This window comes from Equus caballus, chromosome 4 (genome assembly GCF_041296265.1).
Source record: "Equus caballus isolate H_3958 breed thoroughbred chromosome 4, TB-T2T, whole genome shotgun sequence".
NCBI classification, from domain to species: domain Eukaryota; kingdom Metazoa; phylum Chordata; class Mammalia; order Perissodactyla; family Equidae; genus Equus; species Equus caballus.
The window spans coordinates 17,881,756-17,904,306 of record NC_091687.1 but is presented as its reverse complement, the minus strand read 5'-3'; the positions used below and the strand labels follow the sequence as shown (position 1 = coordinate 17,904,306).

Below are 22,551 nucleotides of genomic sequence, written 5' to 3'. Positions count from 1 at the left end.
TTGCTAGAAGGTCTGAAGGTCACGAACCTAATGGACATTTGTCGTGTGCTAAGCAGGGTGTTTATAGGGCCTCATTTAGTCCTCATGGCACTCTATGAAGTAGGGCCAGCCCCGCTCCTGTCCTGCACCATGCAGATGAGGAACAGAGACCCAAGCAGAGCCGGCACCCATGGTGCAGCCACGGTCTGCGGTCAGCCAGCCTGGTCCGTCCTGCCAGTGGCACTGTCCCCCTCACCACCTCCCTGGTTAGAAGGTGCAGCACACAGCCCACATTGGTGTGGGATTGTGCTAACACCAGCAGTGACACAGATTATCAGACCGATAGGGAGCCCTACAACAGTTACAATAATGTGTGCGTCTGAGTAATACTAACAACAAAAAAGGCAAATGATTGAATTTTTACTAAATGCAGATTGGTAGAAGGCAGCTTCTTTCCAATAATGGAGTCCATCGCAAAAAAAAAAATTCTAGAGTTTGCACAGAGAGATGGGCACCTCTCCCCGTGAGGTACCCGTGGGAAACTGCCTGCCTCCTTTCTCCAGAATCCCCTCTGCCAGGGTCCCAGGCAAGGAGAGAGGGACAGAGGACTCTCGAGGGGTTGGAAGACACAGAGAGGTCCCTTGTCCAGCCCTGTGAACCCAAGGGTTGCATCAGGCGTCCCGGCGTGGGGCCTTGGGCTGGAGGCTTCTGTGAGAGGCCTTCCCTCCTCTGACTTGCACTGCTTTGCAGGCCTGCAGCCCGAGCAGCGCTGACCAGGCTCAGGGCCAGCAGATGGATCAACTGCAGCACCAGGGCCGTGTCGGTGCACTTCACCCTCTATAACCCTCCAACTCAACTCTTCTCGAGTGTGTCCTTGAACGCCAACATGCTCCCCACAGGGGGGCTCGCCCTCTCCTCCCTGGTGGAGTCCTTCCACATCTTCCGCAGCAACTCAGCGAGGTACCGCCTCATGCTTCCTGAGGTGAGTTCACCAGCCCCTCGGCCTGCTTGCACAGCACAGGGACTTCCCTCGGGTCTGAGCGCCCTCCACCAGACAGGCCTTGTGCCTACCTGCCCATCCGCCCTCCACCCACATGCCTGCTATGACCCTATCATGTGGCCAGCGGCCCACTAGGTGTGGGCACAAGAGGAAGAAGACCCTGGTGGGGACCTGACACATATACATGGCTAGTGCAGATACAGAGCTATCTCCATGTGCAAATTCACCGTAGGAGGATTGGGATCCAGAGCCTTCCCAGGGGTCTTAGCTAGGCTGCCATAAGTAAATACATGCACTGGGTATTTCTCACAGTTCTGGAGGCTGAGAGGCTGAGATTAAGGTGCCAGCATGGTGGGGTGCTGGTGAGGGCTCTCTTCCTGCCTGGCAGATGGCCGCCTTCTCATGGTGTCCTCACACGGGGAGAGAGAAAGAGCTCTGGTCTCTCTTCCTCTTCTTATAAGGACACTAATCCCACCATGGGGCCCACCCTCATGACCTCATCTAACCCCAGCCACCTCCCAAAGATGACTCCACTTCCAAATAGCATCCCACTGGGGGTTGGGGCTTCAACATATGGATTTTGGGGGCACAAACCTTCAGTAGCATGGATCTTGGTAAGATGGAATATACCCCTGTAGCTTCACTGAGAAATGAAAGTCATTTTTTCAAGAAAAGTCACTCTGAACTTTTCCTCAGCAACTTTGCTGGCTTCTGCCTATATTTCACTATTCTGCTGTGAAGAGCTAAGACCTGCTGACACTCCAGGTGGAACACAATTTGCCTTGGGAGTGGAGGGGGGATGGTGTGGGGTCTTAGACTCTAGGGCTGTTGAGTGACACAGTTGGGTTGGGGCTGTGAGCAGAGCCTCAGAGCTGGTGTGGGTGGTGGGAAGGGAGGGGGAGGTGAGGAGAGTCGGCCACTCCGCAGGGGAGGCACTCACCTCGGGCACCGAATTTAGGGGCATCAGAACAGTCATCAAGATAAGTAACGGTGCAGTACAATACTTTTGAAAATCAGAATTCATGCAAAAGAATTCGTGATGGACAAAATATCAGAATTTTGAGCAAAGGCAGGGTCGGTGTTACTGGCATTTCCTTTTGCCCCAGGTTCCAGTGTGGCCTGGCCCAGTGCTACTACTGACACCTTCTTGTTGACCACTACCAACGGGCTTTGCTCTGACTGTGTTTGTAGCTTTTGACAGCGGGCCTATCAGGACCGTGTCTGAAGCCCGTGCTGGCGTGCTTCAGTTCCGCTTAAGTTCATGACAAATCTGAGTTTGGGCTCGTGATCGTCAAAGAGGCACAAAGCACCTTATAGTGAGCTGGGGTAGTGGGAGCAGGAAGGTTGGACGCACCCGGAGTAGTCTCGGTTGTTTAAACCTAAGATCAGTGTTTACGGCGTGGTTGTGGTTATAAAATGCTTTCCACACACGTGATCTCATTTCAGACCGTGCTCTGGGAAGTAGATCCTTCATTCTGTGCTGGGCATGGCCCGGGGAGGCAGTGCCTGACGCGTGCTGGGCTCTCAGTGCGCCCTCCTCTTTCTTTGCTTTGGGATAAATGTTAGTAGGTGCCAGCACCACTCCTGGAGGGTGGGAGGGAGGAGGATCCCGAAAGAGCCTTTTTTAGCTTTAAAGTGTTAATTTGAAGGGTCCACAGGAGCTCTGGGAGGCTGCCTTGACCTCAGACGGGTTTAGTTCCCACTATTACTGAGCGTCACTTCCCTCCTTGTTCTCAATGATGAATGAAGGCATGAATGAATGGGTAACTCATCAATGGTGAAAGAACCACAAACAGAACTTGAAGAAATTCCTTATACAGGATCTTTTAAAGGTTTTACTTGGCTGAGGAAACTGATAATATATATATTTCATATTTTGTATATTTCACAAATAGACGAAAATTCCTTCCTTCTTGCAATGCAAGGAAGGACTGGGAGGGGCTGGCATGGAGGTTAGGAGACCTGCTGGGTGGCTGTGCCATATTCCCGCTCCAAGGTTTCAGTGCCTGCGGGGCGCATTGCGAGCTCATCGGGGGTGGGGTCTCTATGAGAGCTTGCGGCCTGAAGAGGTACAGATGCCCCAGCGGCCTGCAGAAAGCAAGTTCATCAGCAGAGCTGTGTGGAGCAAGGAGTTAGCTTGCATCCTATCTACTCAGAAGGTGATTGGGGCAGGGGCGCCAGCCAGGAGTTTAGACCTTCAGAAAACAATTTATCAGTATTTGTGTTTATCTTGTTTCTTGACGTTCCCTCCATCAGCTGCTCTTCCTGGTGCTCAACCTCATTCACCTCTGTTTTCAACTCTACGGCATGATGGAGAAGGGCGTCCGCAACTATTGGCGAAAACCGAGAAACTGGCTGGAGGTAGCCTCTCGTGTTATTTTCTTCACGAAAAATAATAATAGTAAAATACTTATCTGAAAATCAAAAGAATTTTAATGGGAAATTGATTATACACTAGCTAATTCCAACCTCATTACACTTTTCTCCCTTGGTCCTGTTAAGGCCAAAATCGCACTTGAGATCAGTGTCCATTTAGAGCTTGTGCAGTTAATTTGCACTCCACATCACAGGGGAGCCCTGTGAGCCCATCCTCGGCCCCTATCTGATGGCCTCTCTCTCCAATGTTGCAGCTCTCCATAGTCGGAGCAGCTCTCACCTACTCCGCAGCCTCCGGACACCTGGGTACTCTTGCTGGGGAGGTGACCGACCAGTTCCACAGAGGACTTTTCCAAGAGTTTACAGACCTCAGTCATATGGCAGCATGGAATCAGGTATGGCAGGCTGCTCAGGGCAATACAAACAAGGGCCATGCTCTGTGATGCTTCCCAAAGGAGGCCACACACATTGTACAAGGTTCAACATGAGGGCTTTGTTGCATATTGAGCGATAATGCTCTGAGCTTGCAGACGAAGGTGACCTGGACAGAGAAGGGCCTGGAATCCTTAAGACATGTGTTGCAAGTTGGAGGCGTATGTAATCTGTGGGAGAACTCAAGAACAGGGCATCACTCCCACGACTCTGCGTGGCCCTAAGTGGCAGAAGGAAGCAGGTTTTGAGGTGACATAAAGGAAGAACTAGCATGGACTTCCTTAGATACATCATGTCTGTCCTCTCTTCAACAGTCCTAGACACAGGTGGTATTAGCGCCTCTGTACAACTGAAGATCCTGAAGCTCAGGGGAGGCCTGGGTCCCACCATGGGGACAGTTGGGCTTAAAAGTTTTGCATTTCCCTTGCCCAGGGAATGGGCCCCTGCAAGGCTGGAAGCTCCAAGAGGGATAGAGGTGGATGACCCGCTTCCTAACTGTCCGTGAGCATGGCTCTCTGAGGTGGATGGGGGGCTTCCTGCTCCACCCTTCACTCCGTGTCTGCCCTCTTCCTACTAGCTGGATTCCGCTTGGCCATGGTCTCAGGGACCTGAGTAACCACATGCCTAAGCCTCTGAGCTCTAATGCAGTGGACGTGCTCTAGGAGGACATTGTCCACTGTGTCTTGGCCCAGAGATGTACAAGGCTGAAGCCTGTGGCTTGAGCCATTCAGTTCAGCTGCTATGTTGTTGTGTGTTCAGGGCCAGCCCTCAGGAAGTGTGCCATGTAGATGGTTAGCCCCTCTCCATGCTGGCACCTTGGGCCTGCCCCACTGCAGCTCTCCCTCTTGACTCCACTTCTGCGGGCACCTCCCCCAAGGTTATCAGACTGACCCCCACAGAGGCAGTCAGAGGGACTTTAGCTCTGCCTTAAGTTCACTGAAGCTGTCTCCCAGGCAGCTCATGACAAAACCAGTGATTTTCAAACGCTAGAGTCGTACACACAGGACAGAGGCTATAAATTTGAGGCAGTTGATGGGGAAATACACAGGTTCTGGAGCCAGCCGACCTGAAACCTCACCCTAGCTCCTCTTAGCCTCATGCCCTGGGGCAAATTACTTAACCTTCTCTAGGCCTTTATAAGATGGGCTGCGATACACATCCGGCAGTGCTCTGTTAGGATCTGAGTGTGTGTGTATTTGTCCAAACGTGGACATACATACACATCCCTCAAGCACAGAGCATGGCACTGGTGAGTGTTCTGTAAATGAAAGTCATAATAATGACAATACTTAAGCAGTCTTTATGGCAGGCCTCAAATCAAGTGATGGCAGGAAAGGGAACCTTTCCACGGTGCACATGGGACTCTGCTGTCCAGCTGTCCAGTGCGGTGGCCACTAGCTACATGAGGCTCCTGGGAAATGGAAATGTGGCTGGTCCAAATGGAGGTGTGCCGAAAGTGTGAAACACTCACTGGATTCTATAAACTTAGTATGAAAATTAAGAATTTAAAATATCTCATTAATAACTGTTACATTGAATATGTTGAAATTATAATGTTTTAGAAATTACGTTTCAGAAATAAAATACATTATGAAACAAATTTCACCTGTTTACATTATTTTTTTAAATATGGCAACTGGAAAATTTCCCATTCCACCTGTAGCTCGAACGGTGTCTGTCTTGCTCAGTGCTGGCTACAGCCGGTGCATGCCAGTTTCCCAGGCTCGGCCATGCCTGCCCGCTCTGCAGGGAACCGGGGGTGCAACAGCACAGACAGCCTGTCTGGGTTTTGGTTGTCAGAGGCCGTTGTTGACCTTGCACCCATTAGTGAGAAAACAAAATAAAAAGCCTTGATCCTTTGCCCATGTAGATTTTAAAACATCCAGCTTGCATTTCTTTCTCTTTGACTTATAATCTTGGTGAGAATAGATGAGAGTATACACCCAAAAGTGCTTTTCCAGTGAGCCCACTTGTAGATAGGTAAGTGGCCTTCATAGAGGAGGCCCCGTGGGGGTGTGGAGGGGCATGTGGGACACGGAGTTGGGAGGCTGGGTGTGAACCTGGGAGGCCAGGTATCAGCCGATCTGCTGTTTCTCCAGTGAGGTGGCTTTCCTTTTATCATCTTGTTTTTCTGAGCCATAAACTCAATAGGTAGAAAATGGGAGTGCTTTTGGTTTTTATAAAGATTAAGTTAAAAATACGTGCATGAAGAGTGTTGTTAAGTGGTAACATATTCTGTGCATCTAAAGGAGGGGAAGGAACCAACAGCACTGAGTGTTTTCCACGTCCCCTCTGTGGGGGCTGTTTTTTTACAGCTTGGTAAACTGAGGCTCAGACAAAGGAAATGCAGGCCTGAGCTGTCCTGATCTTTATAGACACAGTAAGGTCAGAATTCAGAGCTGGCCTTTCTGAAAATGCATTATAACTTGTACTTACTCCTAGTTCTAACTCAGCCTCCTCTGCAGACATCCGACACTGACCTGCCCTCGGAGGTTTGTCGTCTGTAGGACTTAGTCACATCCAATGCACACCTGTGGCCCATTTCCCTCACACGTGGCCCACAGGTGTGAATACGTCTGTGTACCTTTATGGTTGGTATGATACCCTGAACTGCTATGTTCTTCTGTCTCAGAGGGCGCGATGGCTCCAGGGAATCCTTTCATTCCTCTTGATACTGAAATGCATTTATCTCCCTGGCATTCGAAACACCATGGCGTCCTGCTCATTCACTGCGCGCCGCTCGCTCTCCAGCATCTTTGCTCCGGGGGTAAGAATCCTCCCCTTTCCAAGTGCCCTCCCCAGTAAACGGATGCAACCAGTGCGTTCTCTTCACTTGGCCCCTTCTCAAGGTGAAACAGCATCTAGGATTCCAGCCTTCTACCGTTCCGGGGTGGTTTTAGGTCACTGATATCAGTCGTTATATAATGAGTTATGGCCATGACAACAGTATCCACGGTTGATTGAACACCTGTTCTGTTCTATACTTTCCCATGGCGTATTATTATTACTAATGTAAGTAGTTGTCACCTGCTGAGCTTTATCTTAGTGCCCGGAAGGGCGCGTGTGGCCTCTTTTATCACCTCAGTTAGTTACCCTAACCCCGCTGAGGGAAGTCTTGACTCTTTTTCAGAGGAAGGAGTGAGGAGCTGAGAGCAGTGACAAGGCTTGCCTTGGGCCCCAAAGCACCGGTTCTCCCTCACACACTGCGTCCCATACAGGCTCCTGCTGGCTTCCATTGCCCCTGCTCCTAATTCTGGCCCTGCACCCAAGACATCCCTACGAATACGCTGGAACTCACTTTAGTATATTTACTCCCCAAGTGGAATTGCACACCATCAGTGGGACCCAGAGGAAAGACAACGCAGTCAGGAAAAACAAAACAAAAGCAGATATACAGGTGCTTACCTGTGGGCACAGGCTCTTGGGAAGCCTAACTCCATCCCTGGGGGCCCAGGGCAGGCCAGGGCTGGCCCTTAAGTCTGCTCAGGTGGGTGAAGTCCAGAATCAGGAGGGCCAGAGTCCTGCTTGCGGCCCTGACAAAGCTCCTGGGGTGTGGCGAGTCTGACCCGGCCCCCGTGGGGAAAGAGCTTGCTTCAGCCTGGCAGGCCCCAGTGCGGCCCTGTGCCCCCTCCAGAGCGCCTGGTCATCAGGGCAGAGGGAGGGTCTGGCTGGGTGCCTGATCTGGAGGCTCTGGCTCTCACAAAGCACACGAGTACCAAGCACAGATCCCCAAACTCTGCTGGCCTTAGGCTTGGTGGGACAGACTCAGCAAACCAGAGCAGAAAGAGCAGAGCAAGGAGTCAGAGAGACCTGGGTTCGGGCCCCGGCTGCACCCACTGTCACAACCATGGGCCAGTTACGAATCTAAGGTATGTGGCTGGCAAGTTACTACGGGGCTTAGAGATTATGTGTATGTGGAATTTATCTGGCTGTTAAACTGGTCGTTATTATATCACTTAGCAATATGCAAAAATGTCTCTCTGTTAAGAAAAAAGCCTGGAATATGAATAGACTGTGTCCAAATTAAGCAGCAGCATTCCAACAGTTCAGAGATTATGCATGCGTACGGATGGGGCTAAAAGGAGGACGGGGAGCCACACAGTTTGACTAGTCTAGATGACAGACTCATGGGTTGTGTTTTCTTGCTTCTGAGTCCCATTGATGGTACGCAGTTCCACTTGGGGAATAAATAATACTAAAGTGAGTTCCAGTGTGTTTGTAGGGAGGTCTGGGGTGCAGCGCCAGAGTGGGGAGCAGGGGCAGTGGAGGCCAGCGGGCATCTCTGTGGGACTCAGCGCATGGCGGTAGCTGCAGCCTGGTGGGGGACCCTGTGATGGCTGGTCCACATGCAGTGCAGACCCATATGGACCTCTAACAACTGGCTGATGGTCTGCTGTGCAGGCGAGAAAATGCTGGTCAGCACCAGTGCTTGTTTGGGTGGATGGAGGGAGCATCATGTATATCCTGGGGCTGTGATACAGCCCTGACACTCCGAGACAAGTCCCAGTCTGTTACAACAACAGACCACAAAGCCTCACCTGAACTCAAGTTAACTCAAAATTACCCTTTCCCGGCATTTCTTAAGTGGTTTATTTTACTGAGCCTCCAGCAACTAGGGGTTCAGAGGGCAGGGAAGAGGGGATGCTGGTGGTGGAAGGCAGAGGAGGAGAGGAGGACACTGGACTCCTGAGCACCTGAGGGGGGAGGAGCGGGAGCAGGGCTGCAGAGAGGGTGCGCCAGACAGAGACGGGCGTTTTGGGGATTAGTTCTTAAATCTGGTTGACGTGATCAACACTCCAAAAACTGCTTCTCCAAGCTTTTCGTTATTTTAGCCTCCCGTGAACCGGTGCCCAGAATGTCAGTTGTCACGGGTTTTTCTCCCTGCAGCTGGCGGGGGTCCTGATGCTGGCCGCCCACACCCACCTGCGTGGATTTCTGCTCTCGGCTTGGGCTCTCCCTTCTGGTGCCTTCTCAGACTCCTTCCACGGGCTGCTGTTTCATTTTCCAGGAAGAAGCCAAAGAGACACATTCCTTGGCCTTTCCAAGTCTGACAGGCGGGACATGGCTTGTTGCTACGGGGCCTTTTTGATAGCAGTGACCACTCTGTGGTTTGGAATGGTACGTGCTCACATTCCAGATTTCGAAGTCAGGGATTGTTAAAGGTTTCAAATGCTGTCAGGGTCAAAAGCTCTTTGGTTCACGCTGCAGGCCAGTCTTAACGGTCATGACTCCCTGCCCATCTGTCCTGCACTGGGCAGGAGCTTAACACAGTCGCCTGGACTTCTCGTGGCCTGGAACAGCTCCAGCAGGACAATCAGCCACTCTAGAGTGCCGCCTCCTCCAGGGAGCCTCCGCAGCCCCCACGGCACCGAGCCACACCCTCTCTCTCTCTGAACCTGATTTGACACAGTCTCACGCTGCTGCTGCCGCAGGCTCTCTCTGGCCTTGTTATCGCAATCTTTCCATTTTATGAAAGGTTCGCTCCATCAGTCAGCCTTCACTGGACGTGTTCTCAGCTCTGGGGGCTGAGTTAGGAATGGGGCTCCCTGGTTCCGGCCCTCCTACAGATCTGACACTTGCAGACCTAGTCATGTCTCTCACACACACACACACACACACACCACCTTAAATTCCTTCAATGGAGGAAGAGGTTCTGCTTGACCTGCCCCTGTCGCCCCTTCGTGGGGATAATAGATTTAGCAAATAAAAATACAGGATATCCAGTTACAGTCAAATTTCAGTAAATGATGAATAATTTTTTAGTATTAGTATGTTCCTGCAGTAGTTCAGACATACCTATGTTTAACAGTTCTTTGTTGTTTTCCTGAAATTAAAATGTAAGTGAGCAGCCTGTATTTTATCTGGCGACCCTGCCCACCTCAGCTTTCTCCTCCTCTGCCACCTGCTCCAGTGCTCCTCAGCCACTCCTCCTCAGGTCCTACCTCGGGTTTGCTGCATCCACATCTTGGCGGTGCAGCCTGGCACCCTGATTTTCCGAAACCCCTCCAGGTGTTCCTGTTGAAGACTCTGGGTTGGAAAACCCTACTCTCTTTCCAACTAGGACACATCATGGGAACGTCCAGAGGTTGCATTGCGGGGCCATCACCAAGAAGGGGAGAAGCGCGAGGGAGATCTTGGGAGGAGGCCAGAGAGGGGTCTTACGTGTGCAGGGAACGTCTGTCACCCGGCAACACGCAGGAGGTCCTTGGGTCGGAGAGCTCCCAAGGGCAGCAGCATTTTGGGGTCTTGTAACTGCAAGGCCCTCTCTTACCAATGGGTACCAGGTGAGGTCTTGCAAGGTATGCAAAGCAGGCTCTACATGGCTAAAACTTTGATTGTTGGGGCTATTTTTTAAAAAATTGAATGCGTAGAATTTTGAGTCTGGTGCCCCCAGGCTTTTGGAGCCAACAGATCTCAGCCTGCAGTGAAGAAGCAAACAACCTGATCATTTATATAACGCACTCTCCGGGCCCACCCACAACCCTGCGGGCTTCGCCAGAGGACCCTGAAACTGAGATGCAGATTTTATGTATGGAAATGCACGTCATGTTAATAATCTTCAGCCTCAACTTTTAGATATTGAAAATCTCCTTTATAATAAGATTAATTTCCTTTGCTGAATTCATCTTGCTGTAATTTAGTTCAATTCATGAAAGATACTTTCCTGATTTTTTGCTAAGCAATTACTGTCTTACTGAAAGGTCATAAAATAGCGTCATCGTACGTAATCTCCATTTTATAGTCTATCAAATTAACAAAGCTTTTTTTTCGTCTGGTAACATGAAACTTGTCTCTGTTTTTCTTCTCCCTAGCTGAGAGGTTTCCTCATGACTCTTGGCCGAAAAAGAAAATCTTTTCAAAGCAAATCTCTTGTGAGGCTTAAAGACATGACTGCCTACATGGTGGGGAAGACCCTCACCCTTCTGGGACTGGAAAGGCCAAAGTTGGACGAGACTGAGATGGTTGAGAACCATGTAAGCCCTGGATCTTGGATTACTGAGCACAGTAGCACATTCAAGATGATGGTTTCATTGCAGACTTTTGCTTTCAGTTACTGAAGCATGATTGTGATTCTGTGCCAAATATCATTGCAAAGCCATAGAATTTTTACTTGAAATTCTTTTTTTTTTTTTTAAAGATTGGCACCTGGGCTAACAACTGTTGCCAATCTTCCTTTTTTTTAAGGATTGACACCTGGGCTAACAACTGTTGCCAACCTTTTTTTTTTTTTTCTGCTTTATTTCCCGAACACCCCTGGTACATAGTTGTATATCTTAGTTGTGGGTCCTTCTAGTTGTGGGATGTGGGATGCCACCTCAACATGACCTGACGAGTGGTGCCATGTCCGCACCCAGGATCCTAACCCTGGGCCACCACAGCGGAGCACGAGAACTTAACCACTCGGCCACAGAGCCGGCACCTACTTGAAATTCTAAAGCACTTTGCGGATTACCAAGCACATTCTCTTCCAGTAACTCCTTATATCCTTAGATGCCCCTCTAACGTTGGAAAGATGGAATTTACAACAAACACACACACCCCCCCAACTCCGTCCTTATAGAGTTAGTCATTTGCTTTTGGTTTCTGCTACTAACTCCAAACTGTTACTGCCCAAGGAGGGTCGTCTGCTCACCGCAAGACATGCCAATAGTCATGAGGCAAGGTGGTAGGAGAGAAAGGACTTTATTACAGCTTGCTAGCAAGAGAGAAGATGGTTGACTCATGTCCGAAAGAACCACCTTACAAAACAAAGACTGTAGGCCAGATATATAGGGGGCTGCTCTCCAGGTGGGGGAGGCAGCTAGTCTCTGGCTGGAGTAGATATCTGGTCCCAGGTCCTGATAGTCCTTTGTTTACTGGATATACATCAGAGAATGGAACACGCCCCTATACCAGGATCTTTCTGTTGTCGTTGATGATGGCTATCAGCATAGGCTCTCTGCCCAGAGGTCATTACATTCCTAGAGAACTCAAAAGAACAAAGTTATCATCTTAAAGCAGCTGGGAGGGCCCACAAAATCTAAAGAGCATGTCTGAGCTAGTTAATCAGAGGTATTCAAAGTTATAATATGGCTTCTTTTCTACAATATGGCTTCCCTTATGTCAACCTTGTGTTGAGCTGGTATCAAAACTTCTACCAAAATGTGAAGACAGGCACAGTGTTTGAGTGTAGTCACCCCAGACATGAATGCAAATATGTAAAAGCAGGTATTGGCACACTGAATGCCCAGCTATTGTCCATGGCTGATATTCAGGCATCACCCAGTGCAGTTCTGAAGTCAGGGACATGGAATCATGATATTGTGCATTTTATAGAGCTTCACTCTTTATCATGTACTTTCCATACACTATTGCTTTGAAATCCATTTAATAGTCCTTTGTATAGGCATTCCAAACCATAACACTTATGTGCATACCTGTATATGACATCATGAATGAGGAACAAGTGTGCGTACCTGTATATGACATCGTGAATGAGGTATGAATGCCTGTATATGACATTGTGAATGAGGTATGAATACCTGTATATGACATCGTGAATGAGGTATGAATTCCTGCATATGACATTGTGAATGAGATATGAATACCTGTATGTGACATCGTGAATGAGGTATGAATGCCTGTATATGACATTGTGAATGAGGTATGAATGCCTGCATATGACATCGTGAATGAGGTATGAATGCCTGTATATGACATCGTGAATGAGGTATGAATACCTGTATATGACATCGTGAATGAGGTATGAATGTGCGTACCTATATATGACATTATGAATGAGGAAACTAAGGTGTGAAGATTCAGGTCCAGCACCAGCTTCCCTGACTCCAGGATCCAGTGTGTTTTCTAACAAAACACAATACCGTCTAAAGTTGGTACCACGAAATGCTTCAAAAAATCAGGAAAGAAGAAAAATTAGGTTGTTGAATGCACGTACTAATCTAATTTTATTCCCTTCAGAATTATTACCTCGATGAATTTGCAGATTTGTTAGATGAGCTTTTGCTGAAGATTACTGGTTTGTCCGACAGCCTACAACCCCCTTTTCTAGAACAACAATCCAGTGATACGGTGGAGGCCGGGTCAGAAGATAGTCCCTTGGCGGGTGTTTCTGCTTACCAACTTACTGGGGTAAGCAAATGAAAAATTTTTTTTATTATGTTTTTTATAGCAAAATGATTTTTAAGTCCTAAAAATTCTATTGTAAATCATGAGGCCTATTTGCATAAATATTCTCTCAGGGTAGGTAGTGGTGGTGGTGAGAAGTGCTCCGGCCAGAAGTGAAGAACTTCACAATAATGTAAAATGTATGATGTGACTTCCAGCTTGAAATGATGGCAAAACATCTGTCTGCTTCCTTACTTCTGATTACACCTGGAATCAACAAAGAGACGGAGAAACAGAAGTGGAAACTCTATCCTCCCAGCCACTAAGAAATATCTATGACTCAGAACATGACCAAGAATCCCAAGAATGGCAGCCAAACACAGTGACCATTAGAACACTGCCACTTCCAAGAGCACACAGCATTCTCTGACCTCAATAGAACACACAGAGGGCTGACCAAAGGGCCCCGGTTTGGAAGAAAAGAGAATAGGACACAAAAGAGCTAAAGGAATCTTCCTGAACCCCAACTCCACAGACTTTTGGGGACAAAGGACTGAAGGAAAGCCATCTTTGTAAGAAACGGTCTGTTGGTGTGGCCACCAGAGGAGGGTCTGTTGGTGGCCCACAGACCTGGAGTCACGCAGACCCACATACCAGGGTTAGGTACACAGTGAGAAAGGAAGAGGAGCGCCTGACTCCAGTGATAGGTGCATTCTAATGGGGCTTCCCTGAGATCCAGAAAGATCCTCTGCAGCCCAGAGCCCTCATTATCACACTTTCCAGTAGCAGTGAGACTGCTCCCTGGCGAAGATGAGAACTGGGGTGCCTCCTACTCAGGCTCACTCCCATCCTCTTCTGGTCCTACTAACAACCACCAAGGATGCTCCCCTCAGGCAAAGATGAACTCTCTCTGTAGAGGTGAGCAGTCGCTGTTGGGTATGTGCAAAGATGCTGCAGGAGAAAGTGGTAGTTAAAAATGACCAACAGAGAACCAGCCCTGAGGGCCTAGTGGTTAAAGTTTGGTGCTTTCACCACCTCAGTGGCCTGGATTTGGTTCCTGGTCACAGAACCACAGCACCCTTCTGTCAGTAGCCATGCTGTGGTGACGGCTCACATAGAAGAACTAGAAGGACTTACAACTAGGATATACAACCATGCACTGGGGCTTTAGGGAGAAAAACCAATCAAACAAAAATGACCAACAGAGAAGGAGATGAAGATCAGCCCTTTGAAAACAAATGTCATAGGTAGGTCAGACTGTCACCAAAATGTTCTCTACACACAAAAGTACACTCGTGAAAAAATGACCTCTTTGAACTAAGAGTGCAAAGCCAAGATGAAAGAGCTAAAAGATGAACTAAAAAGACAATAAATAAATTGATAGAATTGAGAAAAGAAACGGAAAATAAAAAGAAAGATGCCAGAAATACAGGCAAAGGGACAGAAACAGTAATAGATTCACAGAAAAGACAGCAAAGGAGATGGATGACAGATTTGAGAAAACTCAGCAAAATGAGATCTAAAGAAACAGAGTTAAAATTGATTTTAGGGAAAATTATACACATGAAAGTCAGATGAAGAATATGCACAAGCCAAAAAAAGATGTGCAATTAGTGTCTGCCTCCACCCCCAAAGAAAGCCCAGAGAATACGAACAGAAAAAAATACTTAAAGATATAATTTAAGAAAACTTTCCTGAATCTATATATTCAAAAAGTAGTTCTACCCCAAGAAAGAAATAGATTCAAATCTATTAAAACAAGAACAAATCCTAATAAAGTTACTGGACTTAAAAAATAAAGAATCCTATTGACATCCAGATACCCTCCATACTCAAAGAAATCATCACATCCAAGTGATTAAAAATTGCTTAAGGGTTATTTATTAATTATCACTTAAATTATTAAAAACTATTTAAATGTGCATATCAGTAGGAAATTGGGCAAATGATAGGAAAAACAATTTTTATAGAATAGGAAATATAATGTTTATTTGTGTAAAAAAGTTAGAAGAAAAAGAATCTGCATAGAGGGGAAAAAAGACAGGGTACCACTTATTATCTTTGTAATATGAAAAAAAATGAAAAACTTCAATAAACTATTTTAGAAGGAAGATTGCTATATGCATTTATATTTATACCATAAAGTTAATATTGTTATTTCTAGATTGTAGGATGAAAATAAAGGACAACGTATCTGCTAAATTGGTGCTTAGAGGAAAATGTATGGTGTATGTCATGCAGCAACAACAAACGAAATAAACTAAGTATGTATTCAACTCAAGGAGGCGTGGAAAAAATACACACGTACAATGCATGCATGCACGAATGCACACACACAAACTAAGCAATGCAGAAGAAAGGAATTTGTAAGATGAAAGTGTAATTTAAATCAGCAGCAAAAATGAATTAACCCAAGAGATGATTCTTTTAACAAACAATGAAATAGATAAGTTATTAGCTAATATATAGCTAAGTATGATGGAAAAAGTGAGTACAACAAATATACAAAATAAAAAGGAGAAAGCGAAAATAAGGAAGTTAAATGAAGAATAAAACATTTGGAAAGAGAGAACAGCTATCTATACTCCTTATACACCAAATGACTTGAGCAGAGAGAGAGATCTTAAACAGCCCACCCCTCCAGAGAGGTTCGCCCAGTTGGTTCCACAGGTGAGAAACAGCAAACTAGTAAGAAATACGTAAGTTCAAAATGCTCTTCAATCTGTTCCAGCACATAGGGACAGAGAAAACCTTCCAAATGTGTTTTTATGAAACAAAGCAGTATATTGATACCAAAACTGGACCAAAATATCCCAGATTTAAAAAGACAAAACCAAACAACTACATTCCAGTCTTGTTGATTTTGATACCAAGAAACTAAATAAATAAAACATTGGCAAGAGTTCCCACCTGACCCCCATTAATGGAACTGAGGACACCAGGGAACTGTGTATTGCCCTAAATGTGGAACCCCTCCATCCCCTATAGATGGATGACGGGAAGCTTGTGGCACCATGGTCTTCATGTTTGTCGACGGGCTCTCGTAACCCCTGTGAGGGGGAGGTGGACCTTCTCCAAAGGAGGGAGCTCTCCCCTGAGGATATGTAGATGTTGGAGTAAGCTGGAATGAACAGATTCTACTAATTTTTTCATTGAGGGAAAAGGTGCCAGGAGATCAAGGTGCTATGACCACTCCTGGATTCAATCAAAATAGTCCTTTACACTTCACATATTGGGTTACCAAAGAATTCAATAGAACAAATGGTTCTCTCCTATCAGAAAGTTACTTTGAGTCACATCTAACCTCTTTATTTTATCATCTAGGAAATTGAAAAGCAGATAATTCAAGTTTATTCCCAAAGTACATGAAGCAAGTTAAAGGCTGAATCAAGAGATTAGTCTCACAAAATAAAAAAGAAATATTGAACTAATATTTACGCTCAGTATGCTGAGCATATTGCATGGTCTGAAATACTACAGCAATGAAACACGCTTGTCCCTCCTCTCATGGAGCTAGTGGTTTATGAATGAGCAGGTCAGCCAGGTTTACATTACAACATCATGCCTTGTGCGTGTTGATCCTGATTTCTTAGAAATACGCATCTAGAAATCATGAAACAGAGCTTTAGGTATTAGTATCTTCTCAGAAGAATATTGTTATCATTGGAGGTTATGATCTCAGCTAAGCATACAGTCTTACCATTTGTGGCAACATGGGTGGACCTCGAGGGCATTAAGCTAAGTGAAGTAAATCAGACAGAGAAAGACAAACACTGTTTGATTTTACTTATATGTGGAATCTAAAAGCAAAACAACAACAACAAAAACTGAGCTCGCAGATACAGAGAACAGATTGGTGCTTGCCAGAGGCGGGGTTTGGGGGTGGGAGAAATGGGCTAAGGGAGTCAGAAGGTACAAGTTTCCAATTATAAAATAAATAATTCATGGGGGTGTAATATACACCATGGTGACTTTAGTTAGTAATACTATATTGTAGGGGCCGCCCCCATGGCTAGGTGGTTAAGTTCACACGCTCCACTTCAGCAGCCCAGGGTTTCGTGGGTCAGATCCTGGGCACAGACCTAGCACCGCTCATTAAGCCATGCTGAGGCAGCATCCCATACAGAAGAGCTAGAATGACCTACAGCTAGGATACACAACTATGTACTGGGGGCTTTGGGGAGGAAAAAAAAAAAAGATTGGCAACACATGTTAGCTCAGGGCCAATCTTTAAAAAAACATACTGCATTGTATATTTGAAAGTTGCTAAGACAGTACATCTTAAAAGTTCTCAACACCAGAAAAAAAATTTTGTAACAATGTGTGTGATGGATGTTAACTAACCTAATGTGATCATTTCACAATCTAAACAAATATTGAATCATTATGTTGTACACCTGAAACTAATATATCAATTATATCTAAATAAAAGTGTTTTTTTTCTTCCCAAAGCCCCAGCACATAGTTGTATATCCTAGTTGTAAGTCCTTCTAGGTCTTCTATATGGGATGCCAACACGCCATGGCTTGATGAGCGGTGTGTAGGCCCGCGCCCAGGATCCAAACCGGCGAACCCTGGGCTGCTGAAGCAGAGTGTGCCAACTTAACCACTACACCACCAGGCTGGCCCCTAAATAAAATTTTTTTAAAAAGAATTCAGCATCAAAAGAAAAGAACATTGGCAAATAGAATCCAGCATCAGATTAAAAGAATATGCCACAGTCATATGAGTTTTAAATCAGGAATAGCAAAGTTTTGGGGTTTTTTTCCATTTTTTTTTTAAGATTTCAGTTTTTTCCTTTTTCTCCCCAAAGCCCCACAGTGCACAATTGTATATTCTCAGTTGTGGGTCCTTCTAGTTGTGGTATATAGGATGCCGCCTCAGCATGGCCTGATGAGCAGTGCCATGTTTGTGCCCAGGATTCGAACCGGCAAAACCCTGGGCCGCCGCAGCGGAGCATGTGAACTTAACCACTCAGCCACAGGGCTGGCCCCATGTTTTAATATTAGAGAATATATTAATAACTTTCACCAAGAAATGGAGGAAACTATCATTTGATTTTCTCCATGACTGCATTTGATGAAATTCAATCCATTCCTAATTTTTAAAATGCACTCGGTGAAAATAGCACTGACATAATTTTTTTAAGACAAGAATATACCTCAAGTTAAAAGCGAGTGCCGTGTCTAATGGTACAATATGCAAAACATTCTCAGAGTTAAGGACAGGGACAGATTGTCAATGCACAAGTCCCATAACAACAACACTCTTAGGGGATTTATCTCATCTCATTCCCATAAGCACACTTATCCTGTGTATACATTTAATAACTCATAGCTGGAAGGAACTTCAATTTAAACTTATAATATGGTTGGTAGTCCTTTACGTACATGGCCCAGGCCACTGTGAGTCCATGTATAATCACAACCTATAATCATTTAGCCTCATTTCCTAAGGGTTAGAAAACAGTTTCACTCAAATGGGCATGGAGGCCGGCGGCCATTGTGTCTTTGCCCTTTCAACATACTGTTCTTATTTATGATGTGGAAAGGCTTCAGCAGCAGAGCAATCATTAATCTTAATTTTGTACCATGGGAAACACAATTCTTCCTGGGCATACCACTTTATGAGGCATTTGTCACGGGTGTAGTGCTGCCAGGGCGAGCCTCTGTCACCTGGCCCCGGTGTGTCCGGGCCTGTGGATCTCAAGTTCCTGCAGCGTTAGGTTGGCTGCCTCGAGTGGGCAGAAGCAGGAAGCCTCTTGGCCTGCAAACAGGCCAGCACACTGGACTTCACGGAACAGACCCTCTTTTGTGTGATGTGATCTGAGGAAACAAGCGTTTGAATTTCCTAACTTCAGGGCAGCTGTTTTTTCATCTTAACCATTAATAATTAAGATTTGTATCTTTATAAACTGGAAGGATTGGATGCCTGGAGGTGTCTATAACCACCTACAAGTCACAATGTGCTTTGTGTTTTCTGAGTGACTCACTGGAGTGAAATGCTGTGGGGCTGCCAGCGTCTGCCGCTCCCTTCGCCAGCTCGGCTCCCATAACGTTCCTTGGCTTTCTTTCTTTTCAGCTATGTTGATTTGGACCAGGAGAAAAGCTCCACACTAGTGGGTGCTTCTTACTGAGCAGAAGGACTGTGGCCCCTGGGCGACCCCTTCCCAGGTTCTTTTTGATACCCAGGTCTCATCACCACCCCGTGGGATGTGCTGCTTTGCTGGAGCAGGCCAGGCCACTGAGAGTGCCAATGCAATTTAGAGATGCCAGAATGGCTTTTCCTCACATATTTTCCTGTTGATCTGCTTTTATGAATATGATTGAGTAAGGCAGGAGCCTTCAGAAGGTCAGGAACATCCTGACCTCAGGTTACACAGTCTGCCTGAGCGGATTTTGGTCCTTTTAAAAAAAAGTATTCCTTAGCACCCACTTGCCAGGAGGGCAGTGGGGAATTTCTGTCTAGCTATGGAAAATCTGCATTCATTTTCAAAATCCAGAGTCCCTGTGACAGTCGCTGTGTGTCTGCAGAGAGCACTGGTGGCCCCAAACGTCCCCAGCCTTCAGTCTCAGAGAGGTTTGTGTTGTGAGCCCTGTGGGTCACTATTATTCAGGACACAGGAGGCCATCAAGAAGGTGGATTTTCTTTCAGCTTCTTCCCTTCACTTCGCCAGTTTGTGGGGTATCTTGAAGGAGATTTACAGGACTTGGCTTTCAGTAAGTCTGACAGCCCACATCATAGAAACCCGACTGTGAAGGAAATTTGCTGAGCTTCCCGCTCATTTCCAGCAGTGTTTGTAATTATAGTTGGGTTCTATAGACCCAACTTACTGAATCTTCAGTGACTCAAAATTTTTTTCTAACTGATGATGCAAGATCTCTGAACACACTACATTGAATCCTTGAAGAGAATACAGGCTGCGAAGGGTTTGTTCGACAAAAATATCAACTCGGCCTAAATATGCAGAAAGTACGGTTGCCCTAGAGAGGCAAGTGGGTCTGATGGTCGAGATTTTGCTGAGTGAGATTTGGTTTTAACCACTGGCTGGTGGACCTTGGGCAATGACCTAACCTCACAACTTAGTGTCCTCCTCTGTAAAAGGACACTTGTGGAGGCTTTCCCACCGGGCCACTGAGAGGAGTACCTGTCAGCGCCTGCACACAGGAAGAGCTCTCTATGGGTTTTGTTATATGATTATTAAAACTGAGTTTCAAGATTCATTCATTCATCACGTATTTTTGTGCCAGGCACAATTCCAGGGGCTGGGAGTCCAGTGATGAGCAACATTGACTTGAAACTAACCATATCCACCAAGAAGACACAATATTCTTGGAACTTGGTAAATACAGATCGCAGAATTACAGGCCAAGTTCTGGGCAACTTTTGTGCCAGTTTGGATCAGCAGTATGATGTGTTTCTTTGTGGGAAGCTGAGAGAGGCCCTTAATGATACAAACATTGAATTAAAATGAGGCTGCCCAGGCAGAACACATCCCTGTTAATTCCCAAGATTCACTCGCTCTGCGAGGACCAGATGATTCCTGGATTTGACTGACAGTGATGCTGACCCGCCCTTGCTGGCCGAGGTATGTCTCATTCACTCTCTCTCTGCCACAGTGCTTTCCGCAGAGCCTGGGACTCAGTAAACATGTATGTAAATATTCATGTCAATATTTACATGGTAAATTGAGTATTCAGCAAAAAGAAGCCACTAGAATATGTATATGACTAGAAAGAGGGCAAAAAATAAAGTTAATAGAGCAGAATGTTAATAGATGATTCTGAGAAAGGGGTATATTGAACTCGTTGAGCTCATTGAACAATTCTTGCAACTTTTTTGTAAGTTTGAAATTATTTCCAAATGGAAAGTTTTTTAAGAAGGAGCTATTATATTATTAAGCAAGTAGAAAGATGACAAAATGATAGCGTCACGGTTGTGGGACATGATTAGTTTTCATGGTTCTTGTTTTTTTCTAGGCCATTCTATATGTCTAAGTATATCTTGGAATTTTTCCCTAGATGGACGTCACAAGAAAAACTAATTAAATTTCATAGAACTATTTAGATATGATTTACAAATACTTAATACATTGGAAGTGGAAATAACCAGACAGAAATGTTGAAGCAGACAGGCTTCTGAGATAAATTTTCTCTGCTTCCATGGATTATGTTAAGTCTGCTCGTGATAACTTCACCAGAAGGGACATTTTTGTAGTGGCTGATTCATTCCTTCCTGGCAGACACAGCTCCGACAAAGTTGAAATATTATCGTTAATCCCTTTCTATTTAGATGTGTGCTAGAATAGCACTTGAAGCTCTGTGGATATAAACCAGGACTTCTGTGTTACTATGAAGACATAATTTATTCACTTGAATCAAATTCTCTCCTAGTGGGAGCCAAGAAAGTGGAATTCTTAACAACTAAAATGTGCTATCAGCTGGCTTCCTTTTGAAACAGTTTCTGTTTCAGCTTAGAGTCTTACAAACTATAATTATTCACCTAAAAAGGTAAAATACTGGACTCATTTGCAAGGGCTGCAGCAACAAAGCCCACCACAGGAAGGTATCGTCTCCCAGTTCTGGAGGCCCAGACTGCACGATGGTGGTGTTAGAAGCCAGGCCGTGCTTCCTCTGAAGGGGCCAGGGGAGGGGCCGTCCCGGGCCTCTCTCCCCGCTCCTCATCTTCCTTCGTTTGTGGCAGCGTGACTCCAGTTTTCACATGATGTGTCCCTGTGTGCGTGTCTCTGCATCCCAAATTCCCCTTTTAATAAGAAAACAGTCATGTTGGATGACTATCTTAATCTGACCTCATGACCTCATCTTAATTTGATCATTTGCAAAATAATGTCACCTTCACAGGTCCTGGGGGTTGGCACTTCAACATTGCTATTGTGGGCGACACGACTCAACCCTAACAACTATGTTTAAGCAACTATAGACAGCTGAAGACAAGGCTTACATGATTTATAATTAATTCCAACTTTTCAAGAAACTTAATTCCACTAACCTGACAAAAGTAAAACAAAAACTTTCCCCAACTTTCACTGTTTCACTCTGCGTAGACCTCCACTCAGGGAGGCTATCACGGAAACGACGTTTGGGTGTTAGCACATGTTGATGACCATAAAAATTAAAAACAAATGGATCATCTGAGTTCTTTGACTCTGAAAAAGATCAGGTAATGACCAAAAATGAATTCTTTTTTGCCCTTTTAAGTAGCAATTTTAAAGAGGAACACAATTGGGTGTCCCTTAAAGCCACACGGGTGTCTGTGTGCTCAGTGCCCTCCTGAGAGGTAGGACACGATGCTGTAGGAGGCTCTGAGGTCGGGGGCTCCTCCCACCTCCTCCCCACCTCCTCCCCAGTGAGTGAGCAATTCATTCCCAAGGGGAATACCACGTTAGAATCCCGTGGAGACATCCCTCACCCAGGTCAACAAGACCACACCTTCAGTGAAAGAGTGAATCCATTTCCCTAGGGCCTTGGAAGTGTCTGTCTTGGGTAAATTTTGATGCAGCAGTTCATACGTTGATGTTGCCACCTTTAGATGTATCCTGAGTAACTTATCACGCAACACGAAGTTGAAGGGCTTGGCAAATAAATGGTTTTAAGAGAGACCAAGGGGAGGGGAAGAACAGATTGAAGAGTTTCCCT

The 22,551-nt window shown here is 45.9% G+C and overlaps 1 protein-coding gene across 1 annotated transcript in view; it reads left to right on the top strand.

Moving 5' to 3' along the window:
• PKD1L1 (polycystin 1 like 1, transient receptor potential channel interacting) overlaps positions 1–13,366 on the top strand; it is a 116,124-nt gene extending 102,758 nt beyond the window's left edge. The window contains exons 45-52 of the mRNA XM_023639041.2: positions 730–961; positions 3,236–3,340; positions 3,610–3,750; positions 6,420–6,554; positions 8,675–8,905; positions 10,600–10,761; positions 12,749–12,919; positions 13,114–13,366. Of these exons, the coding sequence (XP_023494809.1) occupies positions 730–961; positions 3,236–3,340; positions 3,610–3,750; positions 6,420–6,554; positions 8,675–8,905; positions 10,600–10,761; positions 12,749–12,919; positions 13,114–13,221 (1,285 nt within the window). The 3' untranslated portion in view covers positions 13,222–13,366. The remainder of the gene's footprint in view (positions 1–729; positions 962–3,235; positions 3,341–3,609; positions 3,751–6,419; positions 6,555–8,674; positions 8,906–10,599; positions 10,762–12,748; positions 12,920–13,113) is intronic.
• Positions 13,367–22,551: the final 9,185 nt, after the last annotated feature.